The 22,354-nt window shown below is 32.6% G+C and overlaps 4 protein-coding genes and 1 non-coding gene across 6 annotated transcripts; 1 reads left to right on the forward strand and 4 right to left on the reverse strand.

The window, feature by feature from the left end:
• Positions 1-3,742: 3,742 nt before the first annotated feature.
• Positions 3,743-9,274, forward strand: LOC103494755 (sucrose synthase 2). Its single transcript, XM_008456098.2, has 15 exons — positions 3,743-4,257; positions 4,342-4,474; positions 4,634-4,785; positions 4,912-5,104; positions 5,278-5,396; positions 5,534-5,750; positions 5,958-6,053; positions 6,219-6,392; positions 6,791-6,907; positions 6,983-7,149; positions 7,697-7,921; positions 8,053-8,374; positions 8,464-8,708; positions 8,799-8,937; positions 9,062-9,274. The coding sequence occupies exons 1-15, from the start codon at positions 4,157-4,159 to the stop codon at positions 9,095-9,097; spliced, it is 2,436 nt and encodes an 811-aa protein (XP_008454320.2). The 5' UTR covers positions 3,743-4,156; the 3' UTR covers positions 9,098-9,274.
• Positions 9,275-10,359: 1,085 nt separating this feature from the next.
• On the reverse strand, positions 10,360-10,442 carry TRNAL-UAA (transfer RNA leucine (anticodon UAA)). The gene has a single exon. It is a non-coding gene; the product is annotated as a tRNA-Leu (tRNA).
• Positions 10,443-11,144: 702 nt separating this feature from the next.
• On the reverse strand, positions 11,145-14,317 carry LOC103494756 (endoglucanase 17). The gene is made up of 8 exons (XM_008456099.3): positions 14,062-14,317; positions 13,735-13,941; positions 13,359-13,559; positions 13,159-13,251; positions 12,874-13,035; positions 12,013-12,127; positions 11,723-11,886; positions 11,145-11,630 (listed from the first exon to the last, which is right to left on the reverse strand). Exons 1-8 carry the CDS (start codon positions 14,308-14,310, stop codon positions 11,298-11,300), a joined length of 1,524 nt encoding a protein of 507 aa, XP_008454321.2. The 5' UTR covers positions 14,311-14,317; the 3' UTR covers positions 11,145-11,297.
• A 1,922-nt stretch (positions 14,318-16,239) lies between these two features.
• On the reverse strand, positions 16,240-17,207 carry LOC103494896 (cell wall / vacuolar inhibitor of fructosidase 2). Its single transcript, XM_008456275.2, has one exon. It carries the CDS (start codon positions 17,137-17,139, stop codon positions 16,597-16,599), a length of 543 nt encoding a protein of 180 aa, XP_008454497.2. The 5' UTR covers positions 17,140-17,207; the 3' UTR covers positions 16,240-16,596.
• Positions 17,208-18,315: 1,108 nt separating this feature from the next.
• LOC103494757 (uncharacterized) lies at positions 18,316-20,850 on the reverse strand. 2 transcript variants are annotated; one of them, XM_008456100.3, is made up of 3 exons: positions 20,149-20,850; positions 19,129-19,367; positions 18,316-18,772 (listed from the first exon to the last, which is right to left on the reverse strand). In XM_008456100.3, the coding sequence occupies exons 1-3, from the start codon at positions 20,611-20,613 to the stop codon at positions 18,526-18,528; spliced, it is 951 nt and encodes a 316-aa protein (XP_008454322.1). In that variant the 5' UTR covers positions 20,614-20,850; the 3' UTR covers positions 18,316-18,525. The 2 variants fall into 2 exon arrangements, with proteins under 2 accessions (XP_008454322.1, XP_050943403.1); XM_051087446.1 differs by having other exon boundaries at positions 18,316-18,819; positions 20,149-20,829.
• Positions 20,851-22,354: the final 1,504 nt, after the last annotated feature.

A 22,354-nucleotide genomic window follows, 5' to 3' on the forward strand; every position in this document is an offset into this window, starting at 1 on the left:
GATGTAAATGTGAATTTCTTCCCTCCATGATTTAAAATAAACTTAAATATTAATTTACGAGATAGATTTTGATAATTTGGAGAGCAGGGAAAAAAGGCAAGTCTTCTTCATAGATCTTAACTTTATGATAATGGGACTTTGTATTTCATGAATTTGTTGAATTGGGATTTAGGAAAATAAATGTAGATAATTAAATTCTTAAAATATATGTTAATTTTATAGAAAAAAAATTGAAGAATGTAATGGAAAACATTATGGGATGACTAAAACGAGAGTTGTAATGTAAATTTTAAATGACATTATGTATATGTATACATATACATTACTAGTGAAGCCTCAGCCCACACTCACTATCTTTCCAAATTGATAAAAGGTAATAAAGCTGAGAATTGTATTACATTACCTTTATCAATATTTTTTCTCCATATCTTTAAAGTTTTTCCCTTTAGTATCATTTTAGGGATGCCCAAAAAAGACAATGAAAGCTGCCCAAAAGTTTGGAAAATCTCTTTTATATTCTAGGCAAATTTTGTTTCGTCAATTTAGGTATGATTCAGTTATTTTATAAGTAACGTTAGTTTAAATCAACCGTTCGATTATTCTTTCTAGATTTGTAACGCGTTCTTGAAAAGAAAAAAAGAAATAATTCCTAAATTGTCTTTTCTAAATTTGTAATGTGTTCTCAAAAAGAAAAAAAAAAACACTTCCTAAATTCGGGTTGCATTATCAACGATGGACAAATGTCCTTATGTCCTTATTTTAAATTATTCTTTCTTTATATTTTAATTGACAAAATAACTTATTCGTATCAATTTATTTTTGTGAAAAATGAAGCATACAACTCAAGAGAACGAGTATCTTGATCTATCGAAGTTTTGAGAAAGTGAATAAATTGTTCAACAAAGAATAAGAAAAAAGAAAAAGAAGACCGAGTGATCATCTTTCAAATGGTTTGGCCAATGAGCCTTTTTCCCATCTATTGTGCATGGTTTTTGAGAGATTTATTATTCAAAAGATTTTTTTCAAAAACAGAAGATTATTACACGTACTAAACCTTAATTAGTGAACAAATCTAACTAATTTGATTAAATTTCCAACTCAACAAAAATGATAGTCATTTTTGGAAAACTTTGTGATGAACCAATAATCAAATAGAGTAATCAGTAATTAAAATTAATGTAGTACAAGAATGTTTATAAGCAGCAACCATCACACTCCTACACATAATTGCAACCAAAGGGTCAAGTAATGTAAGAAATTACTAATTAGTTACCTCAAAAAATACATAAGTAATAATAATAAAATCAAAATTGAAAAGGTGATGAAATAAATAAATAAATAAATAAATAAATAAATAAATAAATAAAATGTTGGTAGATATTTTCAAAGACAGTTTATTGCCTTCCACGTTTCAAGTATTGCGGCAATGCAAAACTGTAGACTCACTAGCCTACGTGTACAGTCTTTATTGGGCCATCTATTTAAAGGCCTTTTCTACTTATTAAATAAATTGCAACTAAATTATAAAAACATCTTTACATTTTTTATTTATTGCTTTTTTTTTTTTTTTTTTGGAAAATGCTCATTATGTTTTAGAAATTTTATGAATAATCCAATGTGACAAAGGATTATACAAAAATTGGATATTTTGCAATTCTTTTAAAAATATTGGTATATACATATTAATACTTTAAATATAATTTGACAATTACATTAGAGCTAAAGATTGGTATTAAAATTATGTGTTCATAATTTTATGGTTTGAAAAAATTCCATTCACGTATGGGTATGAATTTAAAAAAAAAAAAACTCATTTTTTGTATGTTTTTTGATGACTATACACTTCTTGAAAGGACTAATTGATTAAGAAAATGATCTGTTAATAATTCAGGTCTTAAAAGGTAAGTTTTTTTTTTCCTAAAATTTAAATGTTTGGAAGCTAAAATAAAATACCTCAATTAATGGATTAGGTGAACACTTGGCTTTGAGTTTCAATAATTAAATTACAAGAAATCTAATTGTTGGAAACGACCAAGATCCACTAATTAAGAACTATCAAACAATGATGTAGAGAATAACTTTAAGTTATATATTGAAAATTCAACTAGCAACTTGCATGGCGTATCCAATATTGATTTTAATACTCAATGGTTTAATTAGGTGAAATGAAACTACAAATTGATAATGTTGGTATATATATAGTAATCATCTTGTAAGTGAAGCGTGTATTTCAAATAATTGTGAATGTTTTTGTCGTATATAGTATTTTCCATTCAAGATTACTTTTATGTGGTTATTGTATGGAATGTCATCTCTTTAAACTTAAATGAAAATAACTCAAGTTAAAAAGTTTGAAAAACGGTCATCTTCTAGTATCAGCAAAGTGTAAAGGTATCAATTTGTTCTTAGATTATTGTGTGTGGGGAGCCTACGCTTTCATTTACTATCCTTTCTTTCTTCTCGATCATGTGACTCCTTTTTCTCATTAGGCACAAACTACTTCCCCTTGCCTCTTGATCTCACTCTCTTTTCTTGATTTCGATTCTTAGAAAGAAGTCAGACACGAGAAAAAAAAACATAAAAAGGCACCGAACAAGTTAAAGAAAAAACTGAGAGAACCACATAAAAATAAATAAAAATAAGAAAAAAAACTACAAAACGAATAAGTCGGAACAAACTACATTGGGAGGTTAAAATGATAGTTTTACACAATGATTACACAAACAAAATGTAAAAAAAATACTTGGGGTCAATTTTCAATCGATCCCCTACAAAAGAGACCCGGTACAATTATTCAATTTATATAAAAAAAATATTTACTTATTTACAAATCTTGTTATAAGAAGTTCCACACAAAATTCAAACCGTACCGAAAAGATGTCAATTGAGATGAATCTTACGAAGAAGATGAAGATTTTGAAATCATTTTTTACGTTAAAATTTACTTTCAAATTTGTTGTTAATTATTCAAAAACAATAAACCATTAAAGTTGATTTTGTTTACAAATATTTAATCGGATTTTTAGAGTGTGTGGAGTGATTATGAAATGGTCAAAACCATTTTTTTTTTCTTAATAACTTAAATTTAGAAAAATATAAAATTATTTCAAACTAAATTTAGAGGAATTAGTTGACAGTTGGTTTCTGTTAAGTTATTGACTGAGAATCAGTCCCATAATGACTATTTAACTTAGTTTTTGTGTAAAATATAATTAATTAGCTATTTATGAATTCATTTTCTTCTATAAAAAAAAGACATACATTGTGATTGAATTGTTAATAAAACAAACTATTACATATATCTTTAATTTTCTTTCACCTTACCCAAAATATCAACCACCCATATAATCATTTAAATAAGTAAATAAAAATAAATATTCACCACAATTATTTTTCAATTAGAAAATACAATTTTGAGTAATTAGATAATCTCATTTAAACCTAAACATATATATTTATATATTAAATATATATTAAAAAAGAAGAATAAAACCGAATTAAAAATATAACATCTTTTAATTTAAAGAAAATAAAATTTAAAATAGAACCAAATAGAATTACTTTTAAAATGTTTATAAATTACGAAAAAGAATTTGAAATCGAATGGAACGGCATAAACGGTTTGATTTGGTTTGATCTGAACCAATAAATCGGTTCGGTTCGGTTCGACACCTAGTATGTCAGTTATTACATTTCATAAGCAACGAAAAGAAAAAGAAGGAAGAAGAGGAGCCTCGACGATGCGTTTGGACAAAGATTAAGAAATATATATATAGCAACGGGCAATATCCGAAATGGAAAGATGGGATATTCCAAAACCGGTGGGAAGAAGGAAGAAAGGCCTGGAAGTTGCTGTTTTTTTTATTCATATGGATTTGTCAACTCAAAGAAGATGATGTAACGAAATCACCGCAAAGCGAAGGACAGGTGCCAGTTTTTCTCCATTTTAGTTGTCCTTTTCATTTCCATTTGAAACCCTCCATCATCAACACCGTCTTTTCTTCACTTTCCTCTTGGCTCCTTTATTTAACACTCTCTTCTCCCTCAATCATCATTCTCTAACCACCCATGGATTCTCTGTTTTCCCACTTTGATAATATTCCTTACATGTTATATCATCCCATTCTTTGAATTTTTCAACCCCCCTTTTTTTTCCATGGCCACTACCAAGAAGTTTACTCGTAGCCCCAGCGTTAGAGAACGTGTAGAAGATACACTCTCCGCTCACAGGAACGAACTCGTCTCTCTCCTCTCCAGGTTTTGCGATTATCTCTCTATTTCCTCCAACGCAGTGCAATGGAAATACGTTAATTGCTGATGCTTTTGTTGTGGATGTTTTAGATATGTTGATCAGGGAAAAGGGATTTTACAGCCCCATCATTTGATTGATGAACTTGAGAATACTATTGGTGATGATGATGGCAAACTGCATCTTTCCACTGGACCCTTTGGCGAGATCCTCAAATCTGCTCAGGTGATGCTTTTTCTTTTTTGGAATATAATACAACCCATTTTGAATTTGTACGTTGGGGTTTGAATATGCTTATTATTATCATTATTATTTATGGTTTGTTGGATCAGAATCTGCATATGGAATTTGTTCATTGATTTTGATGGTTGATTTTTATCGTAGGAAGCTATTGTTCTGCCGCCATTTGTTGCCATTGCTGTTCGTCCTAGACCTGGTGTCTGGGAGTACGTCCGTGTCAATATCTTCGAACTCAGTGTAGAGCAATTAAGTGTATCTGAGTATCTTCATTTTAAAGAAGAGCTTGTGGAGGGACAGTAAGTGGGTTTTTCTCGATTGTATATGTTTTCTGAACCAGTCATTTCTTGGATCCTTATAGTTTATAAATTTAATCAATATTTCTATTGAGCTTATTTTGGATGGTCTCTGCATGAGTACGTCAGGTTTAATGAAAATTTCACACTCGAGCTTGACTTTGAGCCGTTCAATGCGAATTTTCCTCGCCCAAACCGATCCTCATCCATTGGAAATGGCGTTCAGTTCCTTAATCGTCATCTGTCATCGATTATGTTCCGAAATAGGGAGTCATTGGAGCCATTACTCGATTTCCTTCGAGCCCACAGATATAAAGGGAGAGTAAGTTCACCGGATAATGTAAAATTGTTAATTAATGAAGTTAACTTACGGGATCAATATTGTGGTATCATATAAACTTATGCTGTGAATGATTATGAATCGAAGTTTTGAGCTTATAAGAAAAAGCACGTGTAAATCATGATTGAATGTGTTCTAATAATGGTTTTGTGCAGGGAATAATGTTGAATGATCGAATACAAAGCATTTCCAAACTACAGTCAGCATTGTCGAAGGCTGAGGAGCACCTTTCTAAGTTGCTGCCCAGTACACCCTATTCTGACTTTGAATATGTGTAAGATTATTTCCCCTGCTCATGTCGGTACTTGCTTTTTGTTATCACTAAGCAACCTGATGATAGTTGGAGTTTATTTATGATAATAATTGTGCCAAGAACTGATATTTTGTAAGTCCCTTCCCTATCTCATTCAGATTACAAGGACTGGGTTTTGATAGAGGTTGGGGTGATACAGCAGAACGAGTGCTAGAAACAATGCATCTTCTCTTGGATATCCTTCAAGCTCCTGATCCTTCTATATTAGAAACATTTCTAGGGAGGATTCCAATGGTGTTTAATGTTGTTATTTTGTCTCCACATGGTTACTTTGGTCAGGCCAATGTTTTAGGCCTGCCAGACACTGGCGGCCAGGTACTGAAAATAATTCCTGTTGCAAGCCAAACAATATTATTGGCTATCAACTTTTTTTCCTTGCACTTTGGTACCTTTGTTCCCTCTGATCTGGTTCTCTCTCTTTCTCTTTTAGCTTCTATAGTTAAATAGATGAGTACTTAGAACATCATTAGAAAGCACTGAGATTAATAACTATCTTTTCCTTTTTCAATTTCAAATTTCCAGGTAGTTTATATATTGGACCAGGTGCGTGCTTTGGAGAAGGAAATGATTTCTAGAATTAGGAAGCAAGGGTTAGATATAACTCCTAGAATTTTAATTGTAAGTATGCTTCTTTCCCCAACATTTATGGGTAAAACTTAGATTTCCTTTGGAAGAGTAAGAACTCAAGTTCTTTCCTTTTATTTATATCGACGCGACTGTACCTCTATTTTTTTTTGTCAGAGTTTCTCTGTAATCTAACCATGTAGTGGGCTATTGTTATAGGTTACCAGGTTAATACCTGATGCAAAAGGAACTACATGTAACCAGCATCTGGAAAAAGTCGTTGGAACCGAGCATTCACACATTTTGCGTGTTCCTTTTAGGTCAGAGAATGGAATTTTACATAAATGGATTTCAAGGTTTGATGTATGGCCTTATCTAGAGACCTTTGCTGAGGTAATGTGTGCAATTCTACATAAAGGTTAAACACTTGTTCACTTTGGTACTCATTGCTGTCTATATATTTTTACAAACCCTACTGCTTAAGCTAAACTGTTAAAACTATACTTCTGTTAGTGCTTCATAATTTGACTGCCAGTACTTAGCTTCTTTGCAGTTTGCACTTATTTCGTGAAATGATGTTAATGCCATTACGTTCTGTCCATCCCATATACCTTTTCAGTTGAACCCATAATCTAAGGCATTAATGGCTATTTGAATTCCATCACCACTTCTTTTATTCTTTCCAGTTTCCAGTGTCTATCAACTCGCAAGTTTTAAAGAATTTTGTACTGTTGATATATCAGTTCTTATGTGGGAGTCGGACTTTTGATATACCATGTTACTTGGAACAGGATGCAGCTAGTGAAATTATAGCTGAGCTGCAGGGTATTCCAGATTTTATCATTGGTAACTACAGTGATGGAAATCTTGTTGCTTCCCTATTGGCATATAAAATGGGAGTTACTCAGGTACTTTAGGTTAGGAGAAGCTTTTGATATTGGAACTGTTACTTCTTTTATTGACATCTGGTTTGTAATGTTCAGTGTACCATTGCTCATGCGTTGGAAAAGACAAAATATCCGGAGTCAGACATATACTGGAAAAATTTTGACGAGAAATATCACTTCTCATGTCAGTTCACTGCTGATTTAATAGCCATGAATAATGCAGATTTTATCATCACCAGTACATACCAGGAGATTGCTGGAACGTATGTCTTAACTATCTTTATGCTGTTTGATTCCTTATGTCAAACAAATTTTGCCAATATCATCACCCTGTCACTGTCAAAATTTTCTTGTAGCATCATTTGATAGAATTTATAGAGCTTTTGTTAATTTTTCCTTCATTGACTTCCCTTAATTTAGTTCACAATGTGTGGGAACAAGCCGATTGTAGCTACTTGGTGCTTGAGCATGTGATTGGTCTCCGAGGACATCCTGATTTGCGATTGGTGTTTTCTAATATACCTTTCAATGATGTACAGAAAGTAACTGCTTCCAATCTTTTCTGGAGCCTCGTTAAAATAGACACCTTTTCCATTTATTGTCTTCGAAGGATCATCCTTTTACATTCACTCTTCTATCTTTGATTAGACATTGATATTGCCCTCTGATACCGATAATTTCCACAGTAGTTTTTTTTTTTAATGAATAAATTTGGTAATCAACTTGGTTACAGAAGATTAGAGTTTTGAGATGAGAGATGCCTGAAAACTTGAAAGAATAGATGTTGAATGCTAATGAGCTCACTTGCAGGAAGAATACGGTTGGTCAATATGAGAGCCACACTGCATTTACACTTCCTGGGCTCTATCGAGTTGTCCATGGAATTGATGTCTTTGACCCAAAGTTCAATATAGTCTCTCCTGGAGCAGACACGACTATTTATTTTCCCTACACTGAAAAGCAGTTGAGGCTTACAGCCTTGCATGATTCACTGGAGAAGTTATTATATGGCCCAGAACAAAATGATGAACATGTGTGAGTCTTTGATCTTTTTGCCCAACTTTTGCATTCAGTGAATCAGAAGATGGAGGTTCATTTTATCTTCAAATTGAGGAACTAATTCATATTAAGTGGGAAAAACTAATCTATTCTTTGCACTTGTACAGTGGCTTGATAGATGATAGGTCAAAACCTCTGATCTTCACCATGGCGAGGTTAGATAAAGTGAAAAATATTACTGGATTGGTTGAGCTGTATGGAAAGAATGCCAGACTGAGGGAACTAGCAAACCTTGTTGTTGTTGGTGGTTATGTTGACGTGAAGAATTCTAAAGACAGGGAAGAAATGAAAGAAATTGAGAAAATGCACGACCTTATGAAAAAGTACAACTTACATGGTCAATTACGTTGGATATCGGCTCAAACAAATCGTGCTCGTAACGGCGAGTTATATCGCTATATTGCTGATACAAGGGGTGTTTTTGTACAGGTTGGTGATTATAGAGTTTGCACTTTTATTCTTCAACCCCATTTCTTTGAATAGTATTAATCCTGGGCTACAAAAATTTCAATCTGCAGCCAGCAATTTATGAAGCATTTGGGCTTACTGTTGTGGAGGCCATGACTTGCGGGCTACCAACATTTGCTACTTGCCATGGTGGTCCTGCTGAAATCATTGAACATGGCATATCTGGATTTCACATCGACCCTTATCATCCAGACCAAGCTAGTACTCTTTTAGTAGATTTCTTTGAGAAGTGCAAGGAGGATCCAAGTCATTGGATCCGTATCTCTGAAGCGGGGCTCCGAAGAATTTACGAGAGGTACTATTTGCATGTATATATATACATTTGAAATTTACTACTTACCAACTCATTGTGTTGTAGATAATAATTCTCAACATGACATTATAGGTATACATGGAAAATTTATTCTGAACGACTGATGACCCTGGCTGGAGTTTATGGTTTCTGGAAGTATGTTTCAAAACTTGAAAGGCGCGAGACACGTCGATATCTAGAGATGTTCTACATTCTCAAGTTCCGTGATCTGGTGAGTATTTTCATATTTGAATCTGCTTATTATCTTAAGCAAACCGAGTTGTATTGTGTTCTTTTCTTCATAGTTTGGTAAGTGGATGGTTTTTATGACAATCTAATTTGCTTTGTTGCTTCAGGCAAAATCCGTTCCTTTGGCAATTGATGATCATTGAGCTTATGGTGGTAATGCCAAGGATTTGCTTTACAAACGACTCGTGTCTTTGAGTCTCTGTGCAAAAATAAAGTTAAATTTGTGTTTATATGTTTATGTGGAAGAAGCTATCTTGTACTACTTGTGACAGATAATTGGAGAAATATTTCCTTGGGATTTTAATCCTTTTTCTTTATTATGTCTTGATTCTTGACTGACTGCTTTCCAACTTGGGGGAGAGACGGGTGAACCAGTTTTGTTCAAAACATGGTCAAATTATTGGTATTGAACATTTTATTGCCTCAATAAACATGAGATATAAATTTTGAAGTCTCTCGGGAAAAAACCGTCAATCGTCACGATCGGTAATTTTTTCAGAATCATCTTTTGGAGTTAAAGTTGCGGTATTGAAATTGGCTTTTGGGAGGGGTTTTTCTTAAGTTATAGCTTTGAAAACACAATTGCTTGTCGGTAGAAGGTGCTTAGTCAATCTACACAAGAGTAAATTGGTCTCTAGAGAACCCTTGAAGGGTTGATGTTCGATGGGTGCAACATTACTAAATTTCTTTAACTATGACTGTAGAATCATGCTTGCTTGTTGTAACAAACATGGTTAACTCACCCCTCAGTCTTGTGAGATTACATAATGATTTGTGAGTAAGATTACATGAAATAAGTGAAGTATTGTTGTACTCACAACATTAACAGGTGAATCGACACCAACGTGCGAAGTATGAGTGAAGTGAGATTTTTTATCGTAAAAAATTCGAAGTATGAACCTTGAGTCAGGAGAAATTCTCGTTATAGTTTGGAAATTTAGAGGCGACATTTATTTTTTATCGAGGGACAAAAATTTGTAACTAAGCAAACACTTGTACTTCCTATCAATTAATTTTTGTTTCTTTTATTATTATTATTATATGTTTTCTAAAATTTATATTAGTTTTTACTATAATTCCTTATTGACTTTTTTTTTTGAGTCAAAACAAGGTTTTGGTTGACTCTTTTTAGATAATGTTTTATTTTATAGATGTTTGATATTTAAAATTAATTTTTATAAGCATGGCTTTTATTCGTAAACCTTGTTATTTACTATCTATTAATCTTTTGAAAAACTTTGTCAGTTTTGAGAATTGAAAAAGTAGTTTTCTAATCTTTGTTTTTGTAAAAAAAAAAAATAAAAGAATTAAGTTATAAGATAAATTATCAATCAATATTGAACAAAAGAATATAATAATCATATAATATGATAGATAGAAAAAGGTAAAAGGAGAAATGAAAGCGTGCAGGCTGTGGGGTTCGAACCCACGCGCACTTATGTGCAGAAGATCTTAAGTCTTCCCCCTTAACCTCTCGGGCAAACCTGCTTTTGCTTCCACACTTTCAATTTTTTCTACACATTATATATTCTTTCCTTTTTTTCTCTTCAAAACTTTGGTAAATCCTTTCACCAACTACGGTTTATAATTGAAAAACGTAACATACATAGAAAATTATGTGGAAACAATATTTTTATATTAAAACAAAAAAATACCCCCCTTTTTTTTATGAGATTTGAGATATGTTGGATTTTGAGTGTTGATAATTTTAATTATGCTCTCTCTATCGAGTAGTTTTTTACATATAAGTGGTTGTTATTGAGTTTTCAAAATTCAATAATATCTTTTTTTTTTACATAAAATTTGTATTTAGTAGTTAGCATGTTCGGAACTACGTTGTTTTGATCTAAAATCAATATGGTGACTTAAATTTTTATTCTAGGTTATTTGTTAATATACTAATTTTGTATATTATTTCAATTTTCGTAGAAATTCTTGAAAAACTACCTACTCTAAGAACATTTTTGAAGCATTTAAAAAAGTTTAAGAGAATATTGCTATTTTTAAAAGTAAAGATGTATTTTGAAATAAATGATAGAGTTGAAGTACTTTTTTTTAATATATAATTTAATATGTATCTTGTTAAATTGTTTTTTTTTCTGTGTTAGTTTAACCATTATTGAGATGAGAAATGAAAATTATGATTATTTACTTATGATTTTAGATACTATTTTAGAGTGAGTGTGGGAATGATATCAAACCTTCACCTCTGGAGTGAAAGGGCCATGCTCAATTATTGATAATTGAGCTAAGCTCATTTGATAAATTACTGCAAAGCTAATCCAACGATACATGATTACATTTCCATTAAATATGAAAATCGATGCAATTAAGATGAAGGGACTAAAGTTGGCTGAAGGAATGTGCAAAATATGCGAGCGATCCAACGAGCGGGGCATTTATGTAAGTGGATGGTTCGGATTGCTCGAAATCCGATCGCTCATCTGGAAATCCATCATTCTGATCAGGCCCTCCAACCACCGCACCGATGAGAACATTAGGGTTGGGGGAATTGGAATGCATGGCGGAGAAGCCAGAGGAGCAGTCGATCTTCGCCGGATGCTCTGCAATCGACGGTAGCGACGAGGCTCTATGGTGGATTCTTTGTGGGTAGCGACTGCCATATCCGACCATGTATGACATCTTCAATGGATTCTCTCCCAGGAGGTAATCGATCTATACATACAACTCCAAAACTAGTTTAACTTTATCCTTAAAGAAAAGTGGAAATGGTTAATAAATATGAAGTAAAACATAAGCATTGATACCTGTTTCTTGGCAATGGCTCGTAAAACGTTGGGAGTGATGGTACGACCGTTGCAATGGGCAGTTGTGTGAGAAGAGGTTAGGTATTTGGCATAAGTTAATAATAGAAATGTGGTTGATGTCACATATTGCATGTTGCTATCACCCATTTTAAATAAAAGACCTCCTATATTCATACAAATAAAAATATCAATAACAAATCAAGATTATTTTAGAACCTAAGCGCACTATGTCAAAAGAAAAGTTAAATCATTAAGAATATTAATTAGAGTAATATTTTGAATATAAAAACCTGGAGTGTACTGAACAGAAGAGGAAGAAGAAGCGCCAGGTACGAGAGAACATATAAAGTTATCTGCATGATCTTTATACTCCTGAAGAGACTTCACATTTTGGATCAAGAAGGCCTGAAAATTGATATTTATATAAATCAAAGGTTAAACCTAACACATGGTTATTGAAGGAGGATGATATGGCCTAGTAAATTATTGCATATTTTATTACTTGAAAAAAACGTATGATTATGGTCTATAGATTCCATTATAATTTAGTAAATAAGACGTACTTTATTTTGTAAAGTTGAAAATTCAATTCCTACCAAAATTTGATGAATAAAACAGACGAAAAAAAAAGGTCTTACAATTCACACTTTGTTTTCGAGCCTGATTTTGGATTAAGTACTTAAAGCAAAAAGAAAAAAAAAAAAAAACAATCAAAGGCTGACCACTGCATGTCAGAAGAATAAAACTGATAGTATCAACCAAAACATACCTTTGATTAAACCAATTTAATATTTGACTTTACATGTTCTAAGAAAGACATTTTCATATTATCAAAAAATGTGGATCCCAAAATTTAAGATATTATTAAAAAGTAATTTTATTAATTTTAAAATCACTTTATTAAAAAGTGTTTAAATAAAAAACCACCAATTTCTTAAAATGTGTTGTCACATGATAAAGTAAATCACAGTGTTAAAAAGCTGCATCAGTGAAAATAAAATACTTAACAAAAGTATCAAACTCTACATTTAAAAATGATTCTTTATAACAGTTTTAAAATAAATAAATAGAGAGTTCCAATCCCAAAATTTTAACACTTTTACAATCATTTTTGATAAGTTAGTAGTAATTAAATGCAAAAGGAAGAACACCTTGGAAAGAAGAATTCTTGCTCCAACATGCTTGTTATCCCAACCAAAAGTATTATCAAACTCTACACCACCAAGATTCTGCCCATTCTCTTGAATGTAATTCAAGTAGCTACTGTTCTTTGTTGCTCTATGTAGCCAAGCAGCACCCCATAATAGCTCATCCTGCATGCCATTGATCGATTCTCAAACAAATTAATCAATATCATTTTATAAAATCATATCCCAATATATATAATCTTCATGTTAATCAATTAAAATTTCAAATTCCACGATGAAAAATTTTACTTGATAACCAGAGAAAGAGCAGTAAAAAGGGCAGACAAAATTCTTGAGTCCATTGCTGTAGGATCCTCTGTACTTATCGCCAAATTCAAACACCTATAATTTCAGATTTCAAGAACCAAAACATATATTAAGTATATCATATAAATATATATATATATATATTGTAATTTTCTCATTTTTAATTTCAAAGTTTTACGTACCCTTATAGCTGTTTTGATTAAGAGTTTGGAATAGGTGGGATCAGATGTTTTGAAGACTAATGAAGCTGAAGCAAGAGCAGCTGCGGTTTCAGCAGCTACTTCAGAACCAGGGTTGTTTTTGTCTATTTTCAACACAGTTCTTGGTGTGTCCATATCTTCTGGCCTCTCCCAACATGCATGGTCCTTGTTAGCATCACCCACCTACAAAACCACAAAACCTTAATTACTTCTTATATATATATCTCTACAACTATATATATATATATATATATATATATATATTCATTGCGAAAATGTTATTATAATTAATGAAAGCATAAAAAACACAGGTTTGGAAGTACTCTCAAGGAATATGATGATTTTTAGTGACGATCACCTGAACAAAAATGGTGTCAGGAAGAGCAGTAGCTTTGAGGAGATAATCAGTGGCCCAACGAATGGCTTGTTTAGCATTATTGAGTTCATTTTTCATAACTCCACCAAACTCAATAACACTCCATGAAAGCATAGTTGTAGTGAAAGCCATGGGAAACCCAAACTTCACATTGTCCCCGGCATCATAGTACCCACCAACCAAATCAACCTAATTAAACACCACATTAATTAATTTTCATAATTAATTTCAAATCTTAAAAAATTTCCAATAAATTTATTAAACTTAAGTTTTTTAAAGTATATATTTAGCAGTAATTATCTAACTCACGTTCATGCTTGAGCCATCAGATAAACCAGAATCTTTCCTCCAAGCCATCTTTTGATTCGGAGGGAGCTTCCCGGACCTTTGGCCTTGGAAGAAAAGGATAGATTTGGCGAGAGCGTCTCTATAGTTATGAGGGGTATAACGAGGATGACGACGATGTTGGCCAAGGGTGGCGAGAGATGCCTTGGAAAGGGAGAGAAGAAGGAAAGAGATCAAGGCAATGAGTTTGAAGGAGAGGGGAGAAAGAGCCATGTTTTTGGGTTTGGTTTGAGGTGCAATTTGGTGATGGACATGAAGGAATATTTATAGAGCAAAAAGCTAAAGGATAAAAAAAAAAAAAGGCATCTCTTTTTGGGTCAGTTACAATTAATCATCATGAAGTCCATGTTTGCCAAAGGGATTGCCTTGTTCATCTAGAAAAAAGGTTAGTTAGCAAATAGCATTCAAAAGATGTAAAAATGAATCAAATACTAACAAATAAAATTGGTTAATTGATGGTTCAATTTTATAAACTATTCTTGGTTGGAACTTGGAATACCATTTCGATCTTGATCTTAAAGATTTCTTAGATTTTAGTCTCCAAAAATTGAACCATCCTTAAAATTATAGGAACCAATATGATTCTTCTCTCTCCAATTTTTATAGATTATAAAATACTATATTTGATTTATGTATTTTTTTTTTAAGTTTTGTATAATTTCACATTTTACTTTTGGAAGATATTAAAATTAACCTTTGTAATTGGTTAAATTGTTGAGATTCTTTTTAAAGATATCTATTAACATTTCCATCATAAATTGAGAATCAACAGATTTATGAAATGTGATTTTACATAATACTTGTACTATAAACAAAGAGATGTGTTGATGTTGGAGAAAGGGGGGTGGAGAAAATATGGAGATGATATTGAAGATCTTTGAATTCATAGACTAAGTCACAAAATGGTTGGTTGATGCCCATAAAGTGAATATATAACATTATATTTCATTTCTTCTTGGGGAAATGGGAGCTTCTTATATATTCAACCACATTACTCAAAACACATCACCAAAATTTCCCCATCCCCATTTTTCTATGTGACATATATATATATATATATATATATCCAACACATTCTATCTTAACCCATCTTGTATATATCCATTTATATATATATATATATATATGTACTTACTCTCTCTTGAGGTCAGTAATAATAATAATGATGGTTTAAATGCCATTTTTTATCATCTGTCATATATACAAGCATTTTATTTTCTACCCATCAAAAGAAAAGAACAGTGCATACTAAATAAAACAAAGAGTAGGTTGCTTACCTTTTGTTTTCAAAGTTGAAGGAACTTAAAAAGAACAAAGTTAGTTTAAAAGTGGTTTGGAAATTTTATGGAAGAGGACAGAGAGAAAAGAAAAAGGAAGGTGAAATATTTGAAATAAAATGTTGAATTCAAAAAGATGAAATGGGTGAAGAGCATAAAGTGCATAATATGTTTGTTAAGATGGGGGGTTGTTGCTTCCAATATTATTCATGTGCATCAATAATGCATATGATACACTCCTCTCTCCCACATGCAAAAGCATTATTTAGCAGTTCTCCATCTTCTTATTCTCTCTATTATCGACATCTTACCTGCTTCTCTGTAAAAAAAAAACAAAAGCATATAATAATAACCTTATTAATTTCAACAATATATCTTCTCCATTCAACACATCAAAAGCTGACACACACTCAACTTTTTCACTAATCTCATCCCAATTTTGTGGATCTTAGCTAGTCTCTTTTTAATTTTCTAGTGTGTCATTTGATTACATCTTTATTGTTTTTAATGTTTCAGAGATGTATGAGATATCAAATCTCTCTTTGTTTTTAGTTGTACGAAATGAAAAGGTTTAATTATTTTACTTTTTGTACTAATAATGTAAGGTAAAGATCATTTGAATCTTAAATGTCACTATGTGGGGGATTCATGTGAGTAGTGGAGGCTTGTAGTATGAGCCCACGATACAAAGAGTTAAAAGAGGATGTAAATTTTGTGTTTTTTTTTTAATATTAAAATGCATCCATCTAATGCACCTATTTTAGTGCATTTTAAGCATAGTCTAATAAAATGTTATTTTGTGATGTTTTTTATTTTTTCAAATATATTTTTTTTTGTGGTAAAGAAAAGTGAAGAGCATAAAGTCACACCTAATCATTGACATTAAATTTAATTTAGAAATGAATTTGCATATAAATGCAATTTTAATATATAAAATTAGACATAATTAAAATATGAGACGGCCATTATCCACAAAACCTTTTCTTTAAAGAAGTTTTGTGTTTCTGTCCAACTTCAATATCTCCCTCCCATTCAAACGATAATAATACACCAATTAGCAACTCCTCATCCTAAACAGAGGAATTATATCTCAAACAAAAAAAGAAACACATAATGAAAAAGCTTCACCATATAAAGAATAGCCAAACCAGCCATTTTGCTCCAATCTTCCATCAAAAAAGTAGAGAAATTTTTTTTTAAAAGAAACTATAAGTTTATATAGTTAATTTTCTTCTGCAATCCTGGAGATGGATAGTGCAATGTCACATAGCTTAATAAACTCCTCATTCCTTGGTGTCAGCACCGACGGCTTCGTCGGGAACGAGTTCTCACACGTGCGCACATCGGCGACAGCTGCATGGACCCATTTCTCCACGTCCCCATAGGCCTTTGCGATAATTGCAGCAATGGAGTCGTCAAGTTGTTGCGATGCATCTAGGTACTCATCAAGGCAATCAAACAGACCTTGTTGTACTGCAGGCTCATTTTGGCTTGTTTCGTTGAGCATCACCTTGATGCTCTCCGATATGTCGGAGGCATTGGATGAGGCAAGACGGAGGGCAACCAAGGCTAGCCCCATCTTGTCGGCAGGGAAGCTGTTGGGGTCAGAAGTCAGGGAGGTGACGCAAAGGTCTTTGTAGTTAGTTTGTGCACACATTTTCTCTATCTTTTCTATTCCTTCCTTATTTGCTTGGCTGGCCGCGTCCAGGCGCTGAGCTGCCATGCAAAGGCAGAGGACCAACAAAATGGCTGAAAAGAATTTCATGGCCTAATGTCTTTTTTTTTTTTTTTTGTTTTTTTTCTTTGGAGGGAGAAATGGGGAGTGGGGGTGATGATAACTATTAGGGAAAGGTAAATAAATAAAGAAAAAGATTGATCATCTTTGGATGCTTTAGAGCTAAAAATAGAAAAGAGCAGTGGTTGTTATAATCATTGGAATGCATGGTCAAAATACATAAAAACATCAGACTACATTGTTTTGAAAATAGACTACTTTTGTAGCTTAGACACACATTGTTGCCCGATTATTCAGCTTAATTTGTTTACATTTAGTTTCATGAACTAATAATAGAACACAAACAAATTCTATGGATCAAAACCCATCAGACTTTCTGCTTAATTAACGAATAGATATTATGTTGTCTTTTTTATGTTAAATTTGAATTGGATTAGGAAAGAATGTTGGTATAATATTATTGATAGACCAATCTTCATGTTATTTTCAATGATATAATATAATTGAATTTCAAAATGTCTAAGGCATCAAACTTGGGTCATAATGATGAATACACTAATAATATATACTTTGGTATTTTGAATTAAAACTAATATGCATAAAATTAAAATAGCAAATTTTATACTTTTAAGTATATCATTTTGAATGATATACTTCATATATTTGGTATTCTAACAATATCGTATTGTTAAAATGTGAAATACATATATACAAGGTTAAAATGTGACTTACATGTTGTTTGCATGAGGTTTTTAGAGAAATGTGTTTCGTGTTGTTGAATTAGTGTTTTTGATGATTTGAAATGATGTGATTTGCGACCTCGATTACATTTTATGTTACCTTGTGAAGTTTAAAACTAAAATTATAAATTTGACCCTTTTTTTTTTCTTTGCAACATCATATAGAAATTACAATGCAAGGAATTGAAACCGAAAGAAATTCTATTATTTCTAAAGAGATAACCGAATGCATCTTAGGTGTACTTATTTTTATACATGTATTATTGCAATAACACATAAAAAGTGAATTAAAATATTTCAAAAAAGCGTAAGAAGAATTTTTTATATGATAAAAAAGACAAATTATGGTTAGACAATTTGGTGGAATGAACAAAGATCGGTACTGTATCGGAATATTTTGTCCGTTACTGCTAAAAAGTAAAAGTTGGAAAGTTAGTATAGGAGTTGATGAATTATTTGAAAGAGATTGAGAAATACAAACGAAAATTTACTATTGAGAAAGTCAAAAAAACCCATTGTTTAACTACATAAATTAAGAAAAATATTCCAAACACAGATTTGACTGTTCTTGCTCCTTGTTGCTTTCCGAAGGCTTAACAAAATGACAAACAGCTGAAAGCATCAAAAGTTTCCAGATCGAACAGAAACTAACATGGGTTAGTAATGGAAATGTTGTTCAAAATTTCTTGATGAAGTCGTGAATGTGAGTATTAATTTCATGTGGCTTTTCTTCATGGACAAAGTGACCAGCATTTTCCACTATTACTACTTCCTCCAGCAATGGCACGTCCCTTTTGAACCCGCCCTCGTGGATATATTCCTTGGCTCCTTTAAAATGGTAAGTTAAATCCGAATCGCCTACGATGAATTTCACGGGTACCTGAATCTGCACTCCCGTCCATGGCGCTGTAAGCTCCCAAGTTCTGCAACAAAACCTCCATTAAACTCCATAGCCTTCCACAAGATATAGCTAACAAAATGCATTCCAAAGTCAGTTAAAACAGGAACAAGAGTCAACACTCAACAGTTTCTTGCTATGAAAATGAGAATAAAACAACTATTCGATGTCAAAACACGAAACAGTTGTTGAACATGAAACACAGAAAAGCGCGTCGACTAGAGTCATGTGTTGAGGATTGCAAGTTGGAAAAATCAAGAGGTCTCAATATGTTTATAAGATATATAGGTTATTTCTTTGTTACTAATTGTTTTTTAGTTGAAACCTCATGTTATCTAATAATATTAACGTCGAACTCGGGTGCAAACAAACGTGACTTACAAGTCAAAAGCGCGATAGTAGTTCAATGCTCCAGTGAAGCCTGTCTCCTTGAATTTGGCAGCATAATAGTTGATATCTTCTTCTGTCAACCAAGAAGGAAGGTTTTCTGGCGGTGGGATGGCGCGAAATCCGTATTCTTTAGGCAAACAAGGAGCCTTTGTACTTCTATTAGATAGCGTTGTCTTGAACAGTTGAGCAGTGTCAATGCAGGCAAAATCTGCTTCTGCCTCTCCTGGAACCTGTTAGAAATCAATCCACACATGTTTTAGATGCCATGAATTTCTAGAACCACAGCCAATTCATTTGTATTTTTCCTTTTTACATGAGCATCCCCTATGATTACATAAAAAATTGTTCTATTAGTAAAAAAAGAAAAGGTCCAAACCAATAATTGCTATAATTTCAACTTTCTTGTTCAATAGAAAGACTTTACACTCAGGAAAGCTCGACATGGCTTTCCAATTTGGAGAAAATTATTTATCAAAACAGAGAATCAAACAAAATTTAGATGGGGCTATCCCTCTAATCAGCAACTTGATGAATCAAGAGAGAAGCACAAAAAAGGTAAAAATTGTCTCAGTAGTATTTATTCTTGAAATGTATTAGCAAGAAGGAATCTTCCAATTAAAGGAACTAAATAACTTCTATCAAAGTCTTTCTCAGGACATTTTGCAATCATTTACATGTGAGAATGGTAAGATACAACAGTTAAACAGCCAAAAAACTGCAATCACTTTACAATGAACATGTTAGAACACAATCTTTTAAGCTTTGATTCATCAACGGTACTTTAATTGAACATAATTAGTATTCTGTAACTTTGATTGTGCGTCTGAGTGAGATTGCACAGAGTCAATCTACACACTAGAACACCAAAACTAAGCAAATTGATGACATCATTCATCCAACTATAAGCAACTAAAATAGAAGCATAGAAATTAATCGAAATTAGGAGCAGAATCAGAAGGGAATATCCCAAATTAAATCCATAGTTAGAAATTAATCGAAGTTCAGATTCACCTGAAACCTGCACATATAGAAATCATCACCATACGCAGCTCTGAAACGCTGGATGAAAGAAATTGCCGGATTTCTAGGGAAGAACTGGACGCTCAGATTCACCAAGGCTTTGATTCTTTCAGGCCTGAACAAGCAAAAGTACCAAGCGATGATCGCCCCCCAATCGTGGCCTACAAGAAACACCTTCTCAATCCCAAGCTCATCCAAAGCCCCAACCAAATCGCCGACAATATGAAGGGCGGTGTAGGAAGTATGCGATTCGGGGGAGTCGGTGTCGCCATAGCCGCGGAGGTCCGGCGCGATGGCTCGATACCCGACGGAGGAAAGGTAGAGAAGTTGGTGGCGCCATGAGTACCAAAGCTCGGGGAAGCCGTGAAGAAGAAGAACGACGGGGCCATTGCCTACAGAGGCAATGTGCATTTTGATGCCATTGGTTTTGATGGTGGTGTGTTGAATCGCGTCCATGGAAAACTCTCTCTCTCTCTATTTCTGCTTCAAATTTGAATTTCTGGGTGTGCCAGAGAGGAGTGTAGAAAGATCGGACGGGAAGTAGTAAAGACTTGTTTTCGCCGGAGAAAGAAAAGCCTCGAGATTGGAAAATCTCATGATTCACGTTTCGGATTATTAAACTTTTGGATAATCGCCATCTTTGTTGACCACATCATTTTCTTTGTATGAACAAAGATGGTGTGTTTTGGTGACCGTTTGTACTTTATATTATTTTTCCTTCAAAACTTGCATTTCTTAGATACAATATAGGTAGTTGACTTTGGTGGATTTTCAATTTTACTTAAAAGATCATTTCTTTATCTTTTTAAATTTTTATAATAGTAACCATATTCTTGTTTGCAACTAATTCATTTTGGAACTTTTAAATCTCCGAGTAACAACTTGATTCTTATATTTTAAATTTTGTATTCTTACCCGAAAAGCTTGGATCTTTTGGCTAAGGAGTATGATTATCTTATCAACATATTTGATGTCAATTGAACTGCTTATATCGACAATAATAGTAAAGTCTTCTATTTTTCAATAAGGTAGCAGTATGAGTTTAAGAATTTAAAAGGTTGTTACACTTTTTTTTTCTTTCTGTTTTGCAGATATGGCAAAAACAAGCTAAACCAGAGTGATACATGCCGTATACATTTGATACACACATTAGAATACAATACACCTAATATATACTTGTATACTCTTGATACACATGGTACATATAATACACATACTTATATATATAAATATTGAAAATGACAAAATATTAAAGGTTTTTAGTTTAACGACAATAAAGTAAATATCATTAACGGTATTTTGGTAAACAAAACGATGTGACATTTTTGTAAATAAGTTATCAACTTTAAGGTAAAAAAACGTGAAACTGATTTTAGGGAGTATTTGGAGACAAGAAATGGGTTATTATGGTTAAGTTATAATAATTTGTATTCATATGTAGATTATTTTAGTTATAATAAAATGTATTTGTGGTTTATATTTTTACGATAAATATATATTTTTCTTTTCTCGATCCTTCAACAAAAATTCAAAATCTTTTTATCATAAATCTAAACATTTGATAAAACAATTTAAAACACAAATATATGATATCATTCTATACGTAATAAAAATTATTCATAATCGTCATAATACATGAAACAAAATCATACTTGAACATAAGTCATACAAAAATAAATTTATATATTAGTGTCATATAATATGGCATTTGGGTTGTTCTTAACTTTAGCCCTTTACATGGCACTAGCTGCGCCCATCCAACAACTTGATGTTTGCAATGTGTTTCTTCATGGAAACCTCAACGAGAAACTCTATACTATATCTTCAGAAACAACGTGTCTTTACTATATTAAGGACCTTGGGTGTCTTCAGTACTACTTAGATTATTCAAGCTCGTTTCATAGAGAATTATCTGCTTCTATTGCAAACCAAGTATATCTAAGATTTAGATGCTCTCGACTGAATTTGCAGAATCACAAGCCTAAACCTTCACTTATGGTAACCGGTAAACAACTTTGCTCAACATGCATGATGGTGATCCCATACGGTGGCTCTCTTCAATATTTTACAACACACTTTGTCCTGCACGTTGACTTTGTTGTGAATTGAGGCAATTGAATCAACAACCCCTCTAGTCTCCACTAATGTGCGCTCTTAAAGAGTTATTTGATATCCACAACTTACTCTTCACCCTACG

Source organism: Cucumis melo, chromosome 7 (assembly GCF_025177605.1).
Source record: "Cucumis melo cultivar AY chromosome 7, USDA_Cmelo_AY_1.0, whole genome shotgun sequence".
NCBI classification, from domain to species: domain Eukaryota; kingdom Viridiplantae; phylum Streptophyta; class Magnoliopsida; order Cucurbitales; family Cucurbitaceae; genus Cucumis; species Cucumis melo.